Raw genomic sequence first — 20,167 nt, forward strand, 5'->3', positions numbered from 1 at the left:
TGCACACTATGGCAAAAACCTCATTACCTGGAAGATTCACCAAACTCAATTTTCAAAGTAAATCTATTTTTTTTAATTTACTGTATTTTTGATTTTGTGCAATTACTAATAAAAATCCTTAACTATTCTTAAAGTCTTTCCCCTCCTTCTTTTTTCTCTTGCCTACTGCTTTGATACCAACTTCAAAGAGGTATCAGAGGAAAAGAGAAGGAACTACAACTTCAGCTTATCAAATCTACTATGTACTTACATCATTTTTTCCTTCACTGCTGGTGAACAAATGGCTAAATATAGAACTCCCAATCACAATTAAAAATTAGTAGCATGACAAAGTGAATTGAAAATACATCTATAAGAATTAAAAATAGTGTGGGGCTACATCAGTTTGGGAAAAAAAAGCGTAGTACTGTCCTTTTAACATTTCTTTATGATATTTGGATAGTAAAATAAAATACTGGACCAAAAATTAACACAGTAGATGAAGCATTAGTTATTCCTGAATTCAACTGTAATTGGAAATTTTAAGATAATTCAAATGTAGTTAGAAATTGTTGAGTAAGTTCATATATAATATAGCAAACATCACAGCCGATTGTTGTGGAGAATAATTGATAGTGGAAAAGTTATCTAATATTTGAAAAAAAAATCCCTTCAGAGTTTCAGTTTACACAGTTGGTCCAATTTCAGATAAAGAGATGAATTCAGTATCAAATGCAAAAAAGTGGAAAAAAATGGAATATAATAGCAATGATAAAGCTATAAAAGTAATAAAGATGTTGCTAACATTGACAATAAAAAATCCAGTGACAGAAGTTTCATGAACAGTGCTTCCAGATGAAGATGGGAAGAAATTAGTCATGTCATAATCATCTGTAGCTAGCTTAAAAGTTTATATAATAAAAATAAAATAAAAAGCACATGATCCTGCGACAGAAGAAATCAAAATAAACAAACTCACAGGCCACAGTAATTTATTTCATCGATAATAAAAGACAAAAATTTTCATCTTTCATGATGATAATTATAAGCTCAAAGAGTATTCCGCGTCAATAGCAACTACCAGTGGACACTAAGTTGTTTTGATTTTGTGGTCCTAATTGGTTTTGAGGTTTCTTTAGAGAAAATTGAGAGTACCTTAAGCAGTGTAATATCCCATGTCTGTTTGATGGATGGCAGAACGGAAAATGATGGTATGAGTTCACGCCCAAATCTTCTTTTTTAAGTAATGCTTTAGTGACAAGGGCTATATGTTTTTAGTGTATATTGGTGAAGTGTATTTTTGTATGTGAAAGAGTTTATGCATTACGTAGTCAACAAAGTCTGTAAACTCACCGGACAGAATCTCTTAAGGCCTGAGTGTCACAAAGGAATCATGCCAAATGAACCATGATTTATATAATTGAGATTCCCCAATCCTGTGTTTCAGGTTAACAATCTGGAATAAATTTCCCAAATGGCAATTTTATGCTTGTTCATCTGGAATGAGTTGCTCCTTTTCTGAATAGGAGCATCTCTAAGCCATGGAATAAAGATATCTGCAGTATCATAGATAGATTATAAAAAGGTGTGTTGATGAAAGATGCATAATTTAATGCCGTTTATATGTTAAAATACAATCGTATTAAACAGTACGCCTTTGGCAAAACCACATACAAAGATACAAATAAATGCATTGCAGATTGTGGCCTTATGGATACAGTGCCACATAGTGTTTCTTCCAAAACAGTACACTTTTGAGTGTGAAAGAAGACACTAGGAATAACCAGTAATTAGAATTTCTCTGTCAACAGGAGAGAAGAAAGGACTGGGATATATAGATACATGTAAATAAATAAACAAACAAGTTAAATAAGTAAATAGTAAAAGAGAGGGACCTTGCATAGATCAATGTTAATAAGCCAGGAACTGATATTTGTTATAAGTCACCCCTCTATACCCAAGATGAAAACAATATTTTATGCTGAAATGAGCCCTGTAATTGGATACAAAATGTTTTTGTTTACTCTTAGTTCTATTTTGTTATGTCTGTTTTCTGTTCAACAGTTTACTCTCTCATCTTTAATATACTTAATATGTAAAATCAGATAATATTTTCAATAATATAATATACTTGAATGTATACTTTGTATCTGGCATCTTTTGGTACTTAGTACATATGTTTGAGTAAAGTAATAAATATACCACATGTGAGAAAATAATTCTTAGACAATAGATAATAATAGCTTATTATAAATATGGGTTTGATGACTACACAGAAGAATCTGGTACTTAGGAAGTTATTGAGTTGTGTCTATATGATATTGATATTTTCACTCCTGTTAGTATTAACAGTTTGCATAATAGCAAAACCAATTCAAGTCCTCAGTTCCAATAAAGTTCCAGTAAGCCTCAGATACCATTTAGGATTTCTGAATAGTTCAGCAAAAGCTGCTCAAAGTATGCTGAATTATTTTACATCCGGCTTCTAACTCTTGCTTCTGATCTGTCTTATATTCCTAGAGGCTGAAAGGTATCAATGCAGATAGGTGACAGAATTTTATTACAAATGTTAAGTTATAATGAGGTGGTATTAGCATGAAGGATGTAAATAGTAATAGTTTTTCACCTTCCTAGAGGCTGCGTATCAATACAGCAATTAAAGTTTGTATGTAACATACAGTCCTTCCCACTGTATCCTCCATGGATTGATTCTAGGACCCTTATGGATACAAAAATCTGCAGATGCTCAAGTCCCTTACATAAAATGTCATAGTATTTGCATATAACCTATACATATCTTCCCATATACATTAAATTATCTCTGAATTATTTATAATACCTAATACAATGTAAATGCTATGCATTGACAGCTTGCAGAAAATTTAAGTTTTGTTTTTTAAAGCTTTCTGGATTTTTTTTTTTTCCTGTTTTTGATCTGTGGTTGGTTAAATCCATAGATGTGGAACCTGTGAATATGGAGGGCCCACTGTATTATTACTGACTCGAAGATACGGAATTTAATTTTAATATTAAATAGAAAAGCCAAATAGCAAAAATAGTAGTTTTAAACAAACATTTGTCATCTTTCTGAAGTAAGTAAACCTAACTGACTCTTCCTTTTATTTTAGGAAATCTACAATCTTCTTAAAAACAAACAACAAAGAAATAAATAAATGAGTCTCTCTTCTCTGAATCCCAGTGCCATCTTACACATCTGAGAAAACACTGTAAATTACCTTTATCTTTTTATGAAGAATTTTTGTCTTAATCCTGTTATCCAAACCAGTACAGCTCACTCCCTTTCCAGAACCATTCAAAACACAAAACAAAATGGTAGATACAAATCTGAATGTATGAACCATTGCTTTGACTATAAAAGACTATTGTAAGTCTGGTATTACAAGGGTAACCACATATGGATCACAAGATGTATAAGAATGGATATATTGAAAATAAAAGAATGAGAAAAGTTAACACTATACATTTATCAAAATAAATTTTGCAGTTTCATTAGTAAAAGATAAATGTTACTCATTATGATAATATGACTAGAGATAATAAGAGCTATTAATCATGAAGAAATTCTAATTAACAAAAAATTCATATTTTTAAAAACTTGTACATAGTTAATAATCACCTCAAAACATTATGCATGTAAGTGTAGAAATAAACAAAGATCACCCAAATGAGAACAAACATAGGCTATTTATTTATATCTTGCTACAACAAGGATATCAGCCACCAACACTTGCCTTTGGCAGAGAATCAAAGGTCATTTGGGGAGTAGGAAACCTTGTCTTGGTAAATAAAAGGGAAATCTTCAGGTATCCTCTTGATTGGAAGTTGTTGGCAAGAGGAAACCAGACGTGGCTGCCTAGACTAGGATCTGTTATATGATCAATTAGGGAAGCATATTTGGCTCTCTTTCATTGGGTCTCTTAGATGTGGGAGCAAAAAAAGGTGAAAAAAAAGGAAAATTGGCAGTTGTTGACCTGGTCTGGTCATTTTGAGTCACTTATTATGGAAGTTGTAGACTGGCTTACAGATTTCTTATGTAGATCAGAGTTCTATGGTCTTATGGTCTGGTCATTGTACCTTTGTGTGTTCAATCCTTCACAGAGAGAAGACAATGAGAGACAAAGAAGCTTTTTAGTTTGATGCAGTCGGATTTGTCAGTTTTCCCTTTTGTTGCCTTTGTTTTTGGGATTATATCCAAAAACATCATTGCCTAGACTGATGTCAAGTTTTTTTCCTTACAAGCCTTAAGCTGTCACCTTTTGGTGAAGACACCAACAATTCATTCACATATCTTACAAAAAAAGACTTTCTAGGACTGACAACATCGTGCATCCTATATTCAGACTGTGTAGCTCCACTCGGTTAAGTTCCGTCTGTAATAACACAGAGTTAAGTATTCTAAGGAAATAAATGTGTAGACCCTTACGTACAGACTGTGTATAAACAACTTTTGTATATACATATAGGATAGCTTTTTTGAACTTACACAGCTATATACATAAAAGTAGCTGTTATTAGTTAAGCTGGTGTCAAAAGTTTGGATTTTTTTCACTTGTACATTTGGGACTTTCTTTTGGTTGATTAAAGTTGCATGTGCTAAGTATGTGAATGGAAAAAAAAAGAAGCTTTTTTTCTATATTTCCTTCCACTAGTATTATTATTTCAGGTCTGATGTTTAGATCTTTAATCCATTTTGAATTTATTTTTGTATATGATGTGATTAAGTTTCAACCTTCTTCTTCTGTGTCATTATCCAGTTTCTCAAAGCCAATTTTTGAAGAGATAATTCTTTCCCCATTTTGTGTTCTTGGCAATCTTGTCAAATATTAGTTGCCTATCCTTGGGTGGGTTTATTGCAGGGCTCTCTGTTCCATTTGTTTATATGTCTGATTTGTGCCAGTACCATACTGTTGTGATTACTGTAGCTCTGTAATATATTTTGAAATCAAGAGGTACAGCGCTTCCAGCTTTGTTCCTCTTGCTCAAGATTGCTTTGACTATTAGGATATTTTATGGTTCCATATAAATTTTAGGTTGTTTTTTTTTTTTTCTATTTCTGTGAAAATTGCACTGGAATGTTGATAGGGATTGCATTTAACCTGGGGGTCACTTTTGATAGTTGAACATTAGTATTTCTTCCATTCTATCAACATGGGATATTTTTCCATTTATTTATGTCTTCTTCAATTTTTTTCATCATAATTTTACTATTTTCAATGTACTTTTTCATCTCCTTGTTTAAATTTATCCCTTAGTATTTAATTCTTTTTGATGCTATTATTAATGGGATTGTTTTCCTAATTTCTTTTTTGGATATTTTGTTGGTACCTTATAGAAATATAACTGATTTTTGTATGTTGATTTTATATCCTGTGACTTTACTGAATTTGTTTATTAGTCTTACAGTTTTTTGGTGGATACTTTATGGTTTTCCATATGTAGAGTGTCTTTGAGGAAACAGAGGAATTGGAGAGCAAGGGAATTGCATTAATGTGTATCCAGTGTTTGGTGAGTTTGAGTTTCTTAAATAGCTGGGGAAAAAGGTTATGTGCAAAACAAAACAAAAACATATCTTACAAAAATGAAAAGACTCTGAGGTTGCACATACCTTGCATTTTTTATTATCTGTAAGAAAGCTGGAAAGAAGTATACAATGAGATGGTCACTTGTAACAGTTGGGATCTGAGACATAGAGGTCCAGAGGATGTGTCCCCTTGTAACAATGATAAAAATTAGTCTTTCACTTTGAGTAAAATGAGAGATCCAGGCTAGTTTTCAAGTAGGTAAATGTCATGATCTGAACTGTATGTTCAGAGGATAATTCTGACTGTTCTTTTGATCTTTGTCTAAAGAGGGAAATAGTTGAGAAAGGAGGCCATTTATGATACTGTATCAAGCAACATGAACTAAATAATATTATATCAAAATTAATTTCCCAAATCTCGTGAGCTTGTAACAACAAAAACAGCTAAAAGAATATATTGCTCGCTTATGTTTTCATCTTTGTTGCTTTGATCTGAAATTTATTTTGAAGTTCATGAAGCCCCTGTATAGAACTACTGCTGTTTCATTGAGAAAAAGAGACAATAATACTAAATTATGGCTTTTAAATCTTCAGTTCATAAGTAACACGGTTAAATCTACTTACATTGCATTGACCAAAGCAAGTCCCAGGATGAAGACTGATGTCGCTAGAGTAGAAAAATAATACTCCCACAGTGAGAAGCATGCTTAGACAGCTGCAGTATTATTTTGAACTATTACATCCTACATTGTTATTACAAATACTCTATTAATAAATAATGGTTTGCAACAGAGCGTTATTAGATAAGTACTTGTTCTGGATATTTTGGTAGAAAAGTGAATAGGATTTGCTGATTAAGATGTAAGCTATCAAAAAAAAAGAGGTACAGAGAAGTATTTGGGGAATTTTATTATAAGCAATTATAAGATATATTTGCTGTTAGTGAGATGGGAAAAACTGGGGCAAAACAGTTTTGGGGGTCGGTATCTGAAGCCCAGTTTTGGATGTGTTAATTTAAGATGAATATCATTGTAAAGGCTAATACCCAATAGACAGTTTAATGTGTGAGTCTGAGTTTCACTTAAGTGTCCTGACTTACAGAAAAGCATGGAATAAGGAGACAGTGAGGCTAGAGAGAATTAGTTGTGAGGTGAGGAGAGCAGTGGGAAGTCAAAGAGAAAATGGTAAGGCATTAAATCATGAGCCATATACAGCTTGTACTAAGGGCTCTGGGTTATCATTGCATGAGGTGGAAAATCATAGTTTTGAGCAAGGTAATGACAGCATCTAAATTAGATTTTAATGGGGTTACTCGTGACTGCTTTTTATAGAGTCAGTTGAAATTTGTGGGAGTTGAGGAAGACTGAGAGAAGAAAGACAAGTTAGGATATTACAGTAATTCAGAATAGAGATAGATGATCATGGTTTGGATAAGATTGATTGAAATGAGTTTGTGAAATTAGTTTAATTTTAGATATGTTTAGAGACACAGGCAACAAAAATCTCTGAACAAATGGCATGTGGAATGTGATGGAAAGAAGAGTCAAGAATAATAGTTTAAGTAAAAAAAAAAAGATATCTTCTTATAGAAGCAGAATGCCCCTAGGCTGCTCTCTTATTTCTTTATTATTTTACAGGGATTATCCTGATTTTACTACCTGAACATTTCTTAGAGAATATTCAGATTGCCTCTGTGACTCTTCATCTGCAGAAAAACCCACACATTACTTTCTCCACTGCTACATTGCTTTAACTGGGCCAGTTCCCTGGAAACCAGGGCAAAAGTAACAACAGTCTTGTTGACCAAAAACTAAAAACCAAAAATAAATAAATATGAACACGCATACAACCAAAAATATATATCTAAAATAAGAACAGCATAATGACTTTGGAATAAATGTTGCTTTAAAGTGGATATGAAATTATTAAGAAAAAATATCATATGAATCAAAATATGTTCTCTGACCTAAAACAAACTAATTGTCAATGGCAAAATAGTATGATCTCTAGAGAATTCTCAAATATTTGGAATTTAAAGAACATACTTCTAAGTGATCCATGGCTCAAATAAGTCTAAAAGAAAATTAGGAAATATTTAAAACATAATAAAATAAAAATACAAGATATCAGAATTTCTGTGGCAAGTAAAGCAGTTCCTAATGGCAAATATGATAGCATTTATTTCTTATATTAAAAAAAGAACAAGAGCTAAATAATTTATGCTTCCATCTTTTTAAAAAATGGAAACCAAAATAACCCAAAACAAACATAAGGAAGGAAATACTAAAAACAGGAGCAGACTTGAAAACAATAGAAAAAATAAATAAATAATGGAACCCAAACCTGGTTCTTTGATAAACCTGTAAGCAGATTGACAGAGAGAGAGAGAAATCACCAACATCAAAAACTTACAAAGAAGGCTTATAAGTACTGACCCTACAGACAGCAAGATGTGAATAGTGGGATAGTACAGACAATTCTATGCATATAAATGTGACAATTTAGATGAAACAGATAAATTTATTGAAAGAATAAATTACCAAATTACACTCAAGAGTAAATAAATAATCTGGTTTTTTTTCTGGATCATATCTTAGTGAATTTTTATCAAGTGTGTAAGGAAGAAATAACACCAGTTCTTCCCAATATCTAGAAACTAGAAGAGAAAGAAAACATTTCTAAACTCATTTTATGAGACCATTTGCTCATAATGACAACAAAAGAAAGATAGTACAAGAAAAAAAGCCACAGATCAATATTCTTTATGCATATATATCTCAGAATCTAAAAATAGCAAATTGAATTCTGCAAAATAAAGACAAATAATACATCACAAAAAGTAAGATTTATCTCAGGACTGTAAGGAGAATTGAATAGTGAAATCAATCAGTGTATCCCAACACATAAAAATATGTAACAAGAAAAAGAATTATATAATTGTATTGATACCTACAAAAATCATTTGGAAATATTTTAATATCTAATCATTATAAAAACTTAAGCAAACTGAAAATAGAAGCAAACTTTCTCAAACTGATAAAGGACATCTCAAAAAAACCATTATAAGTAATATATGAAGATTCAATTATTTGGAACAAAGTAAGGGTGTTCATTCTCATCACTTCTGTCCAGTATCATATTTGAAGTCCTAGTATGTGCATTAAGGATAGAAAAAGAAACAAAAGACATTCAGTTTGGAAAGAAAGAAAGAAAACTGTCCCTCTTTGCAGATGACATGCTTTTACATAGAAAATACCAAGAAATCTAAGAAAATTTAATGGAAATAATGAGTGAGTTTATCAAGATCGATGGCAAAAATTAATCATATTTTTATACACTAACAATGAGCAAATGACAAAATAAGAGTCATTTATAACAGCTAAAAAAAGATCAAAATATGTGCAAAATCTACATGCTTAGAGCTACAAAACACTGATGCAAGAAATTTTAAAAAGACCCAAATGAGACATACTGTCATCTTGTATTTTAAGAATATACTTAGGATATCAATTTTCACTAAAGTAATCTAGATTCAGTGCAGTTTAATGTATATATTTTCTTCCTGTGTCTTCTTTCAGTTAGTAGTGTCTTTATGAACATAAAATCTTAATTTTAATATAGTCCAGTTTATTAATGTCCTAAAAGCTATTTTTTTGTATTTTATTTAATGCTATTGAAGAAAGCTTTGCTTGTCCTAAGATAATGAAGATACCTCCTCTCCCATATTTTTTCTCATGGCTTTATTATTTGGCCTTTCCATTAAAATCTAAAATAAATCTGCAATCTACTTGATTGTTGTAATTAAAATTTATTTTAGAGTAATGGATATGAATATCCAGCTTACTCATCAGCGTGTGTTAAAAGGAAAGAACATTCTCTACTGTGTAGTGTGACACCTTTGTCATATTCAGCCAATTGTCCATTCTAGATTTCATATTTCTTACATTGGTCATCTTTAAAATCATTGTTCAGTCCCCCTTTGTCATAATTAATAAAAATTTTTGTGTGAACCATATAGTGAGGTCTACTAGGAGTAGAGATGCATGGTTTTAGTCATCTCGGCTGAAGTCGGCTGAGGACATGGAGCTAGGTTGCAGTGTAGGTGTGCAGCTACATACAGTGCAAATACTCTATACTGAGAACACAGAACACTTATCTATACTAAGAACATGGAACACTGAGACAAAAAAAAACTGATAAGAATGTGACATGATTTGTACATAATTTGCATTAATGTGTTTTCCCTTGTTAATTGATAAAATTCATCTGAGACTTTTTTGGCAGCTGCTGTGCAACCTTTGTCAGAAGTTCAGGGAAGATATAATTTATATTCAGGATTATGAGAAAAAATATTAATTGGTGAGGAATCCTAGAACATTTTGAATGGCATATGTATCCTCAGTTGGCTTATACAGGTTGTTGTAAAGTAAATTGCATTCACAGGGATATTTGAAAATATGTTTCACAACACTTTGAGCATTGACCAGAGTTATAGGTTGACCTAACAATGTGGCTGGCTTAGAGGAAGAGATCAGATGAATAAATTCAGGCTGAGAACATTCTAGGATGCCTAGAAGTGTAGAAACTCATCCTGTGTTCAAGACTTCATTGAGACAGTATAAGTTAAAGAAATACCTGGACTATTGAAACAACTCTCTGGGTGCAGCAGTAATGACAACTTGATTATCCATAAATCAGGAAGAGGGCCTTGCTGGCACAAAACAGTACTGTGCACCATGGTATAAAATAATTTCAGATATGCAACCAAAGAAATGACTATAAGTCGATGAACTGGGAAAGATGGTGCAGGCTCAGTTTCCATCACCATGACTGGGTTATTTATTACTCACATCTAAGGATCCAAATCCAGAGGAAAAATTTATGAAAGTTGGAATGGAAGTAAACATGTGCTGGGAGAAAGACCTTTCTTATCTACTTATGGACCATGAAATGAGCCTACCCACAAATCTAGACATATCTCAGCTGATACAAAATGATAATGCCCTTGGGGCAGATGATGGTTATAGGCCAAACCAAGGCATGCCACCTGGCTGACACTGAGACGGAATACCTGCAAGACCAAATACCAAAATGTCAACAGGCTTTGACTCCTATCATTATTGGGATATGTATGAGAGTCTCTTCCAGAGACGGGACACATTAGACGTACTGCTGAATGGCAGACCACAGGGCTATGCAGAGGTGTAGGAAACGAAGCTGAGTACTCAGTGCTGCAGTGACTTGTAAATGGTTCTGAGGCTGAGCTGTGGGTTGGCTCTTACTCTATGAGAGCTCCAACTCATGGAGAATCACCTGGGAACTTCTGTGTGCCTGCCTGAGGGCTGGAGTTTTGGTACAACAGCCAGATTTCAAGGCCAGATGCAATAATTAAAGTGGCAGTTTGACATAGGTGTGTTCTAGGGACAAAAAGGGTGATGCCAATGGCAATGATAGAAACTATATGCTAACAGCTGTGCACCTGGACAAAAGCTCCTTCAGCTGTGACTGTTACACTAAGATATCTATCCTAGAATCTAACAACACTCTCTGCTGTCATCTAGTAAGATAGATTAGAAATGCGGACTCACAAAACTTCCTAAAATGAGGAGGTAGCTTGACTTGGTATTTTTGAAGTTCCAGCTAGGAAGTTATGAATAACAGTTTGTTATTTAGGTACTGGAATATTGCTGTACTTTAAGACAAAATGTCAAAATTTTGGGATACAGCAGAAGCAATAATTTAAGATGTATCTATAGTTTAAAATGCAAATATTCCAAAAGATAAAAACTAGAAAAATCAAGAAGTTTTCTTAACAAAAAGTAACATAATTACAAATTACACAAATAAATTAAAAGAAAGTAATAAAGATGAAATTAGAAATAAAATGAATAAATAGATCTAATATCAGTCTTAACTTGAATAGATCTTATTTCATCCTGGCTTGTAGTTTGTGAGGTGAATGTTTTTAAGTTTGAGCATGATGAAGCCCCTATCAATGAACACAGAGAGTTCAGTCTATCTCCATCTCTAGGAAATAAAAGTGTTCTTTCCTTGAACTTAATATTTGATAGATCACTGGTGTTATCAGCGATTCAGTAAAAAAATCTGTGCCACATGTTTACGAATTACATTATTTTTTACACCATAGACAATAGGGTTGAGTGCCAGTGGCACAAGGAGGTAGATGGTAGACAGAAGTATGTGGGTAGAGGGGACAACATGTCCGAACCGATGGCTGAAGAAGAAGAAGGCAAGAATATAAAACTCAAGGAAAACAAAAATGTGAGCTGTACAGGTATTGAATGCTTTGAGCCGTGCCTCCTTTTGACGTAGACGAAAAACAGCCTGGAAAATAAGGATATAGGAAATGAGGATAAAAATCATGTCAAATCCCAGAATTGTAAAACCCACAAAAAGACCACATGTTTTATTGACTTGGATGTCTTCTGCAGCCAGCTTGACCACAGCCATGTGCTCACAGTAAGAGTAGGCAATTACAGTGGAATGGAAAAGGTGCAGTCTTTTAATTAAAATGGGTAAAATGCCAATGAGCACTGTTGCTCGGATTGCCACAACCAGCACCATACTAACCAGAATGAAAGGTGTGAGGATGGATGTGTGCCTCAGAGGATCACAGATGGCAATGCAGCGGTCAAAGGCCATTGCCAACAGGATGCCAGACTCCATGCCCTGCAAGGCGTGGATGAAGAAGAGCTGGGCTAAGCAAGCATGAAAGGCCATGGAGTAAGAGCCAAACCAGAAGATAGCCAACATCTTGGGAGCAATGGCTACACAGAGCCCTACATCTGTAGCTGCCAGTACTGCCAGGAAGATGTACATGGGCTGATGCAGGCTGCGTTCTGCAGGGATGATTATCAGTAAAACAGTGTTTCCCAGAAGAGCCACTAGGCACACTACAAAGAAGGAAAACCCAATCCAAAACTGCACATGCTCTAATCCAGGGATGCCAATTAGTGTCAATGTTTTGGGGTCCAGGTATGACATGTTAATGGATGCCATGAAAGTTAGTGATCTTTCTTTTCACTGCTGATTCTCATACCTATGGAAGAGAAAGTAAATGAGAAGTGAAAAAGGACACAGACCTCACTATCATTTAGACGTGTTTGAACATTGAAGAAATAAGTTCAGTTCTTTAGATAACAATCAGGCCAGAACATTCAGAGGTTCTATACAATATGACAGGACAACAATAGGAAACCATCTTTCAAAAGCTTTGCTAGAGCCATACATGAACAGGGGAGAGTTTCAGGATTTCTGACTTACCATTTGTGTAAATAGAAACCATGACCCTGAGAATACTCATCTTTTGCATTTTCCATGGCCTCTAGTCTGGGCTGTCTGAAAAACCACCAGGCTTTCCTTCTTTATTTATTTCTGAATGCCAACCAAATTTTGCTATAAATGCAGATTCCCCCTGGGATCCTTAAGGACCCAGAAGAGAATGTTTTTGTTGCCCCATGTGCATTAGTTCATAGTCCTATTGGAGACTTCACCCTCAACCATCTACTCCTGGTCCCAGAGAGCACATTATTTATCCCTGAGTTGTTTGCATTGGTTATCAATTGGGAAGAGAGTTTAGCTATCTTATATTCACTTATTCCATTGTAAAAATGGACCAGTCACTGCAAGGCACTTAAGAATGACCCTTAGAGAAGATGTGAAGATGGTGGTCTATTTTTAAAGGCTGTTAGAGGTGGTTAGTTCTCTAAATTAATTATGCCTCATATGTGTTTAGGGTAGATTTGTTGCATGGAATAGGGAAAGTGAAATATGGAGGGTTTGTGTTTTTTTTTTTTTAACAGAGAGACTTAGGAAATTTAAAAACATAAGGAGAATACAGAGAAATATTTCAAGAAGAATAACAGCTAAAAATAATGTAGCATCTAGTCAAAAGCAGAACTTATCTAGCCTAGAGTTACCACACAGCTGGATGAATGTGATTATGCATTTCCCCCACAATATAAAGGTCCATAGGTTACTAGTTAAGATTGTATATACTTTTGCTTTACACAGTGGGAGTCCTACTTTTCTTTTTAATAACTGTACACATGTTATGACTCCATACTATACTGTGTTTCTCTGTTCTACACCATACTATGATTAATTAGCTGTGGTTTGAATTCTGAAGCACAATTGAATATAATGACCAATTCTTAATACCTCCCTAGTTTAGCACTCTTTCTTGAATTTGACCTGAGTTCCCTTTTATGGGGTCCAAATTGCAAATTTAAGAACTCAGTTTTTATTTCTCATTAATTTCTATTTCATTCTCTAATGTTTGTACCATTTCACATTTTACTCCAATCTGTTCATACCTAAACACTGATTGAAGTTACTCCCAGGAAGAGATTTTCTCTGATCTGGTCAAATCCATACACTGTAGAAAAACAAGCATGGAGGTCTCTATTTATCTCTGGGAGCAATCTCTTGAAAAAGGTCATCTAAATAACTGTTTCATACTCACTTGAAACAAGTGTATGGAGGTATAAAAGCAATTTTTGGTCCAATAATTCTCATATGAATGAAAACCAAATCAATGGAGGGACACTGGGACCTCTTTCCTTGTGATCTTGTAGCAATACTAATGCTGTATACTGTACTAATAGTAATACTGTAGTCAAAATACTCATAAAATAAGGATTAAAACAAATATGACAAATAATTTCCTTTGATGTCCCTGTGCAGTATTTGGAAGGATATGGTGGGAGAAATGATGAAATGAGTGGAGGATGTTGCTAATATTTATGAGTTTGAGTTGCCAGAAATGATAGAAGCTAAGAGAGAAGGAAATCTCAGAATCTAAATAAATCAGCATCCCCTGAATTCAATAATTGCCTGAATTGTAAAGGCAAACATAAACAGTATTATAGTTAGTCCCACCCACTTGATGATAATGCTGTTACCAGATTATTTGTCTAATAATCAGTAAGTAGTTAAAATCAAAGGCTTCAAAATGTGAAAAATGACCTGGCTACTAATCCCGGACCACCCCTGCCCACTTAACTTTTATGGAATCTTGCCGAAGATTTTATGGAATCTTACACATTGCTCATGGTTCACTCATCGGTAAGTTAAGAATAGTAATCTCACTTACCTCTGTGCTAAATAAGAGCACATATAGAACAGATCAGTGGTTGGCACAGTTTAGACTTTATGTATAGTAGGTTATGAAAAAACTGGTTATTTTATCAAGACAAGAACAGCCTGCACAATATTGAGGAGACAAAAGAAATCATGCAGAAGTGAAAACTCCCTGATGATAGAAATGAAAAAAAAATTCCACAAGAAGGTGAAAATTCCAGAGTTGAAGAGCTTTCTTCCATCTTCTTATATATAATATTGATCATAGCCAAAATACTAAAGTGGTATCATAAATAGTTTGTAGATTTCCACGCAGTTAGAAAATGTTACATAATTTTTTAAAAAATCTTTTTGTATTGATTACTCATTTTCAGGCTTTGTGAATTAGTAGGAATAAAATGGGGTGAGCCTGGTACGTCTAAGTTACATTAAATACAGTTACTATGAGAAACAACCAGGGTGTGAGTTTGATGACCTTTAACTTTCAAAATAATCTAAATACAATCACATAAAGGATTTTCTACTTCTCAGTTAACTGAGTTGAAGAGAAAGAAAAAATGTTAATAGGTGATATCCAACAGAAGCAAGAGGCCAGGGAAGAGGTTGGGATATTCTTTGTCTCATGACAAGAGGACTTGCACTCTGTGTAAATTGATCAGATACTAAAGCTTTTTAAGGCTTACAATTTTCCTGTATTTCTTCTACTTTCCATATCACTCAAACAACCCCACATCTCCGCAGACACAGATGGTTTCCTGTCTCATAATTATTCTCTTTTGTTTTCAGAAAACTAAAGAATGTTAGAGTTCTTTAGAACAGGCATCTGGGTGACTAGAATGCAGAATCATAGGAACCACCTTGCATATATGATAAATTAATTGAGGGCCATAAATAACAAGACCGTACTAAACTACCTGTAAAATTCTTTCAAATCTGAATTACTTTAATCTAGCCCCGCCCCCCAGCTCTCCTTTTGTTGATGAAAAATTCTAAACACAGAGAACAGAAATGGCATGGCAATGGACAGAAAAAAATTAATGACCAAAGCAGGATTTTAAAATGTCAGTCTATGTCCTGCTAAAATAAATACTTATTACAGCTTATCAACTCCCAGTTCCTAAACTGCAGGGACAGAAACTTATCTGGATAGAATTGAAGGCTGATTTGGCATGTGAGTGAGCTAATTGTATCTCTGTTTCCACCAACATTTCCAGCAGATGTTAACGGAAGAAGAGTTGCTAGGCCTTCCTGAGTGCCTGGGCTGATCCCAGAGCACCATTACCTTTCTGATTCCTCTAGAGTATTATTATCATTCTGATTCCTAGGCTTCCTTCCCAGGAATGAGGCAGTCTTGGCCCTGGAAATTGGGTCAGAGAGTTCTCTGAATTCCAGAAGGAAGTGTCTGCCTGGAATGAGAATCAGGAAATATCTGACCTTGGGTTACATTCAGAGAAAGTTGAGTGTAGCTCATGAGTGAGGTCAAGAGAATAGGAGAAATGGAGATTTCTTAAGATGTAGAAATGAAGAGCAATTATCTTTTCCATCCTCTGTTATCTGGCAAGATCTGTAGATGATGTAGTTTAGTTGAGGCTATTGTGTTGGTAAGTATAATAATAACCTTGCTCCACCTCCTCTTCCTTTTCCCACTACTCCTATTATTATGTTCCCTCTCCTATTCTGCCTCCTACTGCTATTACTACAAAGAATGTTACTCCTGTTGCCTAGTATTTTATAGTCATTTTAAGCTTCAAATGAACCTCAAATACATTTTTTCAAGGACAGCAGTCTCTAATTTCTCCTGGTCATTAGATATTTAATAATTCATCATGCTTTCTCCTGTTATTTGATAGGAGTTGGCACTAACTTTAGTGACAACACTTTTACTGTGTCACAGTGATCTAATCAGAACCTCCAGATGACAAGATTTATAGGTTACTAGCAGTAATGGGTTATCCCTCTCAGCAGTTGGAGGATATTTCAAATGCAGGCTACTTTCTGACTGAGAGCTTTAGTTCACTCACTTGCCATAAAAAAATTATTAATTAACTAAGAGTACAATGTGGAGGTGGCAAACTGCCCTTCTGTAGCAAGCATGCAGGTTGCTGGGTCTTAGAATGGTAGTGACTAAAATACGAAGGTTTTTAACCTACTATTCTTCTAAGCAAGGCTCTGCTGCCTGCTCTCACTTTCAATCCTCATATGATACCATCACCTTTTTGCTTGTTTATTTACTTATTTATGTTTTGTGGGGGTTTTTTTTGGTATTAAGTTGTTAGTAGTTGTTCAGCCTCAGAATTATTTGTCTGGCTTCAGTACATATACGAAATCAATTTGAACTGTGAAGAGAAGAAAATGCTTTCATGCACTATCAGTTATCATCATTTATTTTTCCTATTCTTTTTTCCTCCCAGTTCCTTCAGGAATTTTTTCTAAGGGCTGACATCTCTCCCTTCTTCCCATCTTGTTATCTCGACTTCTTTTCTCTACTTTCTGATTGTTCTCCATTTTATTCGTTTGTCATCTTTCTTGTCTTTCAATTCTTTCTTCTTTGTCTCCTTCCTTGCTTCCTTCCTTCCTTCTGCTTTCTCTTTTCCTTTCTCTCTTTTATGGCTTTCTCTCTCAGTTTTCTCAGTGTCAGGTTTCCATAAATTATCCCCTCTTTCTGAAATATTTAACTTTCCCCTCTCTCCTTTCTTCAATATGCACATATCAGTTTGAAATTCTCATTGAAATAATATAATATCCTTTAGCCTGAAAACATCTCAGAGATATTCCTCATTATATTTTATAGCAAAGCTTTTGAAATAATAGTAATAATATATATTATTATGAATAACATTTAAAAACAACATATATTAGTATAAATAATAACATATAAATTTTTTTTTCTTTTTAAGTCCCATATTAGAATGATTTAATCTTTATTTTTTTCTACTAGAATTCTTCTTGCAAAGAAATGCACTTTTCCCTTTTGACCCAGCAGTTCTACTACTTGGTATGTACTAAAGAGAAACACACATGAGTCCACAAGAAGTCTTGCATAATAATTTTTATAGCACTTTTTTCAGACTAGCCCTAATGACCCAAATGTCCATCAAAAGGATAATGATTTATAATTATTCAGTTTGATGAAGTTTAACATATGTATACTGTGTAACCATCACCCAACGTAAGATGTAGAAAATTTTCAGTACCCGAGAGAGTTCCTTCATGTCAAATTCCAATCATTAGCCAAATCCCTTTCCACTCCAAACAACTATTTCTTATTTTTAATTACCACAGATTAATTTTACCTTGTCTCAGATTTTATTTGAATGTTAAATTGTAAATTGAAGCTAATTGAGTGAAAAATGAAATGAAGAGATTCAAGTAAACAGTTGGATATGGCAAAGGAAGAGTCTTGAAACAAAAGTTGTGAGTAGTGTACATTTACATATCAGTCCAGTTCAAAACATGATATGGAATATTGTGGGAGAAGTAGAAGCAAGTTTGTTGGTATATATACACATGTATAAAAGTTAAAAGTGTTTGAAATGATTTAAGCAAGAAATAATGTAAACATTTGCATGTAGCAGTAGAATACACTAAAGACGTCCTCTTATTTACTCATGTCTCTATGAATATTTCGCCTTCTTACTACTTATCTTCCAACCATATAGTTCATGTAAAGCTCTCCAAAATTCTGAGCCACTTCATGAATGTGTGCATTGTTTGGCCATAACTATTACCTGGCCTCCACTGATGCTACTTTAAAAAGAGACCTTCTCTACCTGGTGCATGGAGCTGTAGTGAGGAAGGAGTCAACATGTTCAACTGTGCTATGCAGGCACAAACAGATGTTCAAGCTGTTACACTTGCCCTCTGTTGTCAGACCTTCAGTTCTGACATGATCTTTCAATGAAGTAGCCTATCTGGGATAGTGAGCCCTTAGTTGTGAGCCAGACACTTGAGGCTCCCTTACATAAATCTTTTCTCTTTACATAGTTGGAAAATGGCTTATTCCAAAATTGATAACAAAAACTATGTTTTCAAAGTTTTTGAATATATATTGAATTAAATACTCAATAAATGCATATGAAATGCACCTACGTATATGTCTGATACTTAACGTCAACTTAAGTATATAGTGTAATGTAAACCAGTTTTTTCTGTGTTTCTAAAGGGTGTGAAATTTAGGCTTTGAGGGAAATTAGCAGTAAAGATATACGGCAGTGTGGAATGGAGCCTTCTAGTACAATGCAAATAAGTGAGTTTAGCACCTCCATTGGAGAACCAATTGAAGACTAGTATGACAAGAGTAAATTCCAGAATCTGTCACTACTCCTGTTACCAGTGAATAGTTTAGTTTTTCAGTTTATTGACTGTAACTGTTAGAACTAATAAAGACCAGTTTCACAACAAAAAATCAATATAAAAATCATTGTATTTCTGTACATAAACAATGAATTATCCTAAAAGAAAATTAAGAAAACAGTCACATTCAAAATAGCAACAAAAAGAATAAAATACTTGAGAATAAACAACCAAAGAGGCACAAGATTTGTACACTGAAAATTATAAAATGTTTGAGAAATGAAGATAAAGATAAATGGAAAGACATCATGTTCAAGGATTAGAAGAATTAATATTGTTAAAATTTCCATACTATTCAAAGTGTAATCCCTATCAAAAATGTAATGTCATTCTTTGAAAAACAGAAAAAAAAACCCCTAAAATTTATGTGGAAGCACAAAAGATCCCAAATAGTCAAAGCAATTTTGAGCAAGAAGAAAAATGGAGGCATTGCACTTCCTGGTATCAACATATATTACGCACCACAGTAATCAAAACAGTATAGAACTGGCATAAAAGCAAAAATAATAGATCAGTGAAACAGAATACACAACCCAGAAACAAATCCACACATCGATGGTCAACTGACATTCTACAAGGGTGCCAAAACACAATGGGAAAAGGATAGTCTCTTCAATAAATGGTGCTGGGAAAATTAGATATCCACATGCAGAAGAATGAAAGTAGGAGCCTTATATGCCTTCATACAAAAAATGAACTCAAAATGGATTAAAGACATAAAATAAGACCTGAAACCATAAAACTCCTAGAAGAACATCTAGGGAAAAAGCTTCTTGACATTGGTCTGGGCAATGATTTTTTAGATATGACATCAAAGCACAGCCAACACAAGCAAAAATGAATGAGTGGAGTTGGATCAAACTAAAAATTCTGCACAGCAAAGAAAACAATCAACAGAGTGAAAAGACAATCTATGGAATGGGCAGAAATATTTGCAAGCCACATACTTCATTAGAGGTTAATACCCAAAATATATGAGGAATTCATATACCTCAAGGAAATTAAATCACTCTCTGGATTCACGTTATAATTAAGTTGGGTTAATCAAAGGAATAAAGAATATGTTATTTGTCTTTTCAGTCCCCTTCAGGATTTTAGGTCCTGTTAAGTGGTTGGCAAATTAAATTATATCATATTACTGAAGGATGGCTACACTGGGAGCTAAATTCTGAGGAAATGCACAGGTAAATT

At 34.0% G+C, this 20,167-nt stretch overlaps 1 protein-coding gene across 1 annotated transcript; it reads right to left on the reverse strand.

Annotated features, from left to right (window-relative positions):
- Nucleotides 1-11,605: 11,605 nt before the first annotated feature.
- LOC105068537 (olfactory receptor 52A1-like) lies at nucleotides 11,606-12,544 on the reverse strand. Its single transcript, XM_010954415.3, has one exon. The coding sequence runs from the start codon at nucleotides 12,539-12,541 to the stop codon at nucleotides 11,606-11,608; it is 936 nt and encodes a 311-aa protein (XP_010952717.1). The 5' UTR covers nucleotides 12,542-12,544.
- Between the last annotated feature and the right edge of the window lie 7,623 nt (nucleotides 12,545-20,167).

The sequence above is a fragment of the Camelus bactrianus genome, chromosome 10, assembly GCF_048773025.1.
Source record: "Camelus bactrianus isolate YW-2024 breed Bactrian camel chromosome 10, ASM4877302v1, whole genome shotgun sequence".
Classification (NCBI taxonomy): Eukaryota; Metazoa; Chordata; class Mammalia; order Artiodactyla; family Camelidae; genus Camelus; species Camelus bactrianus.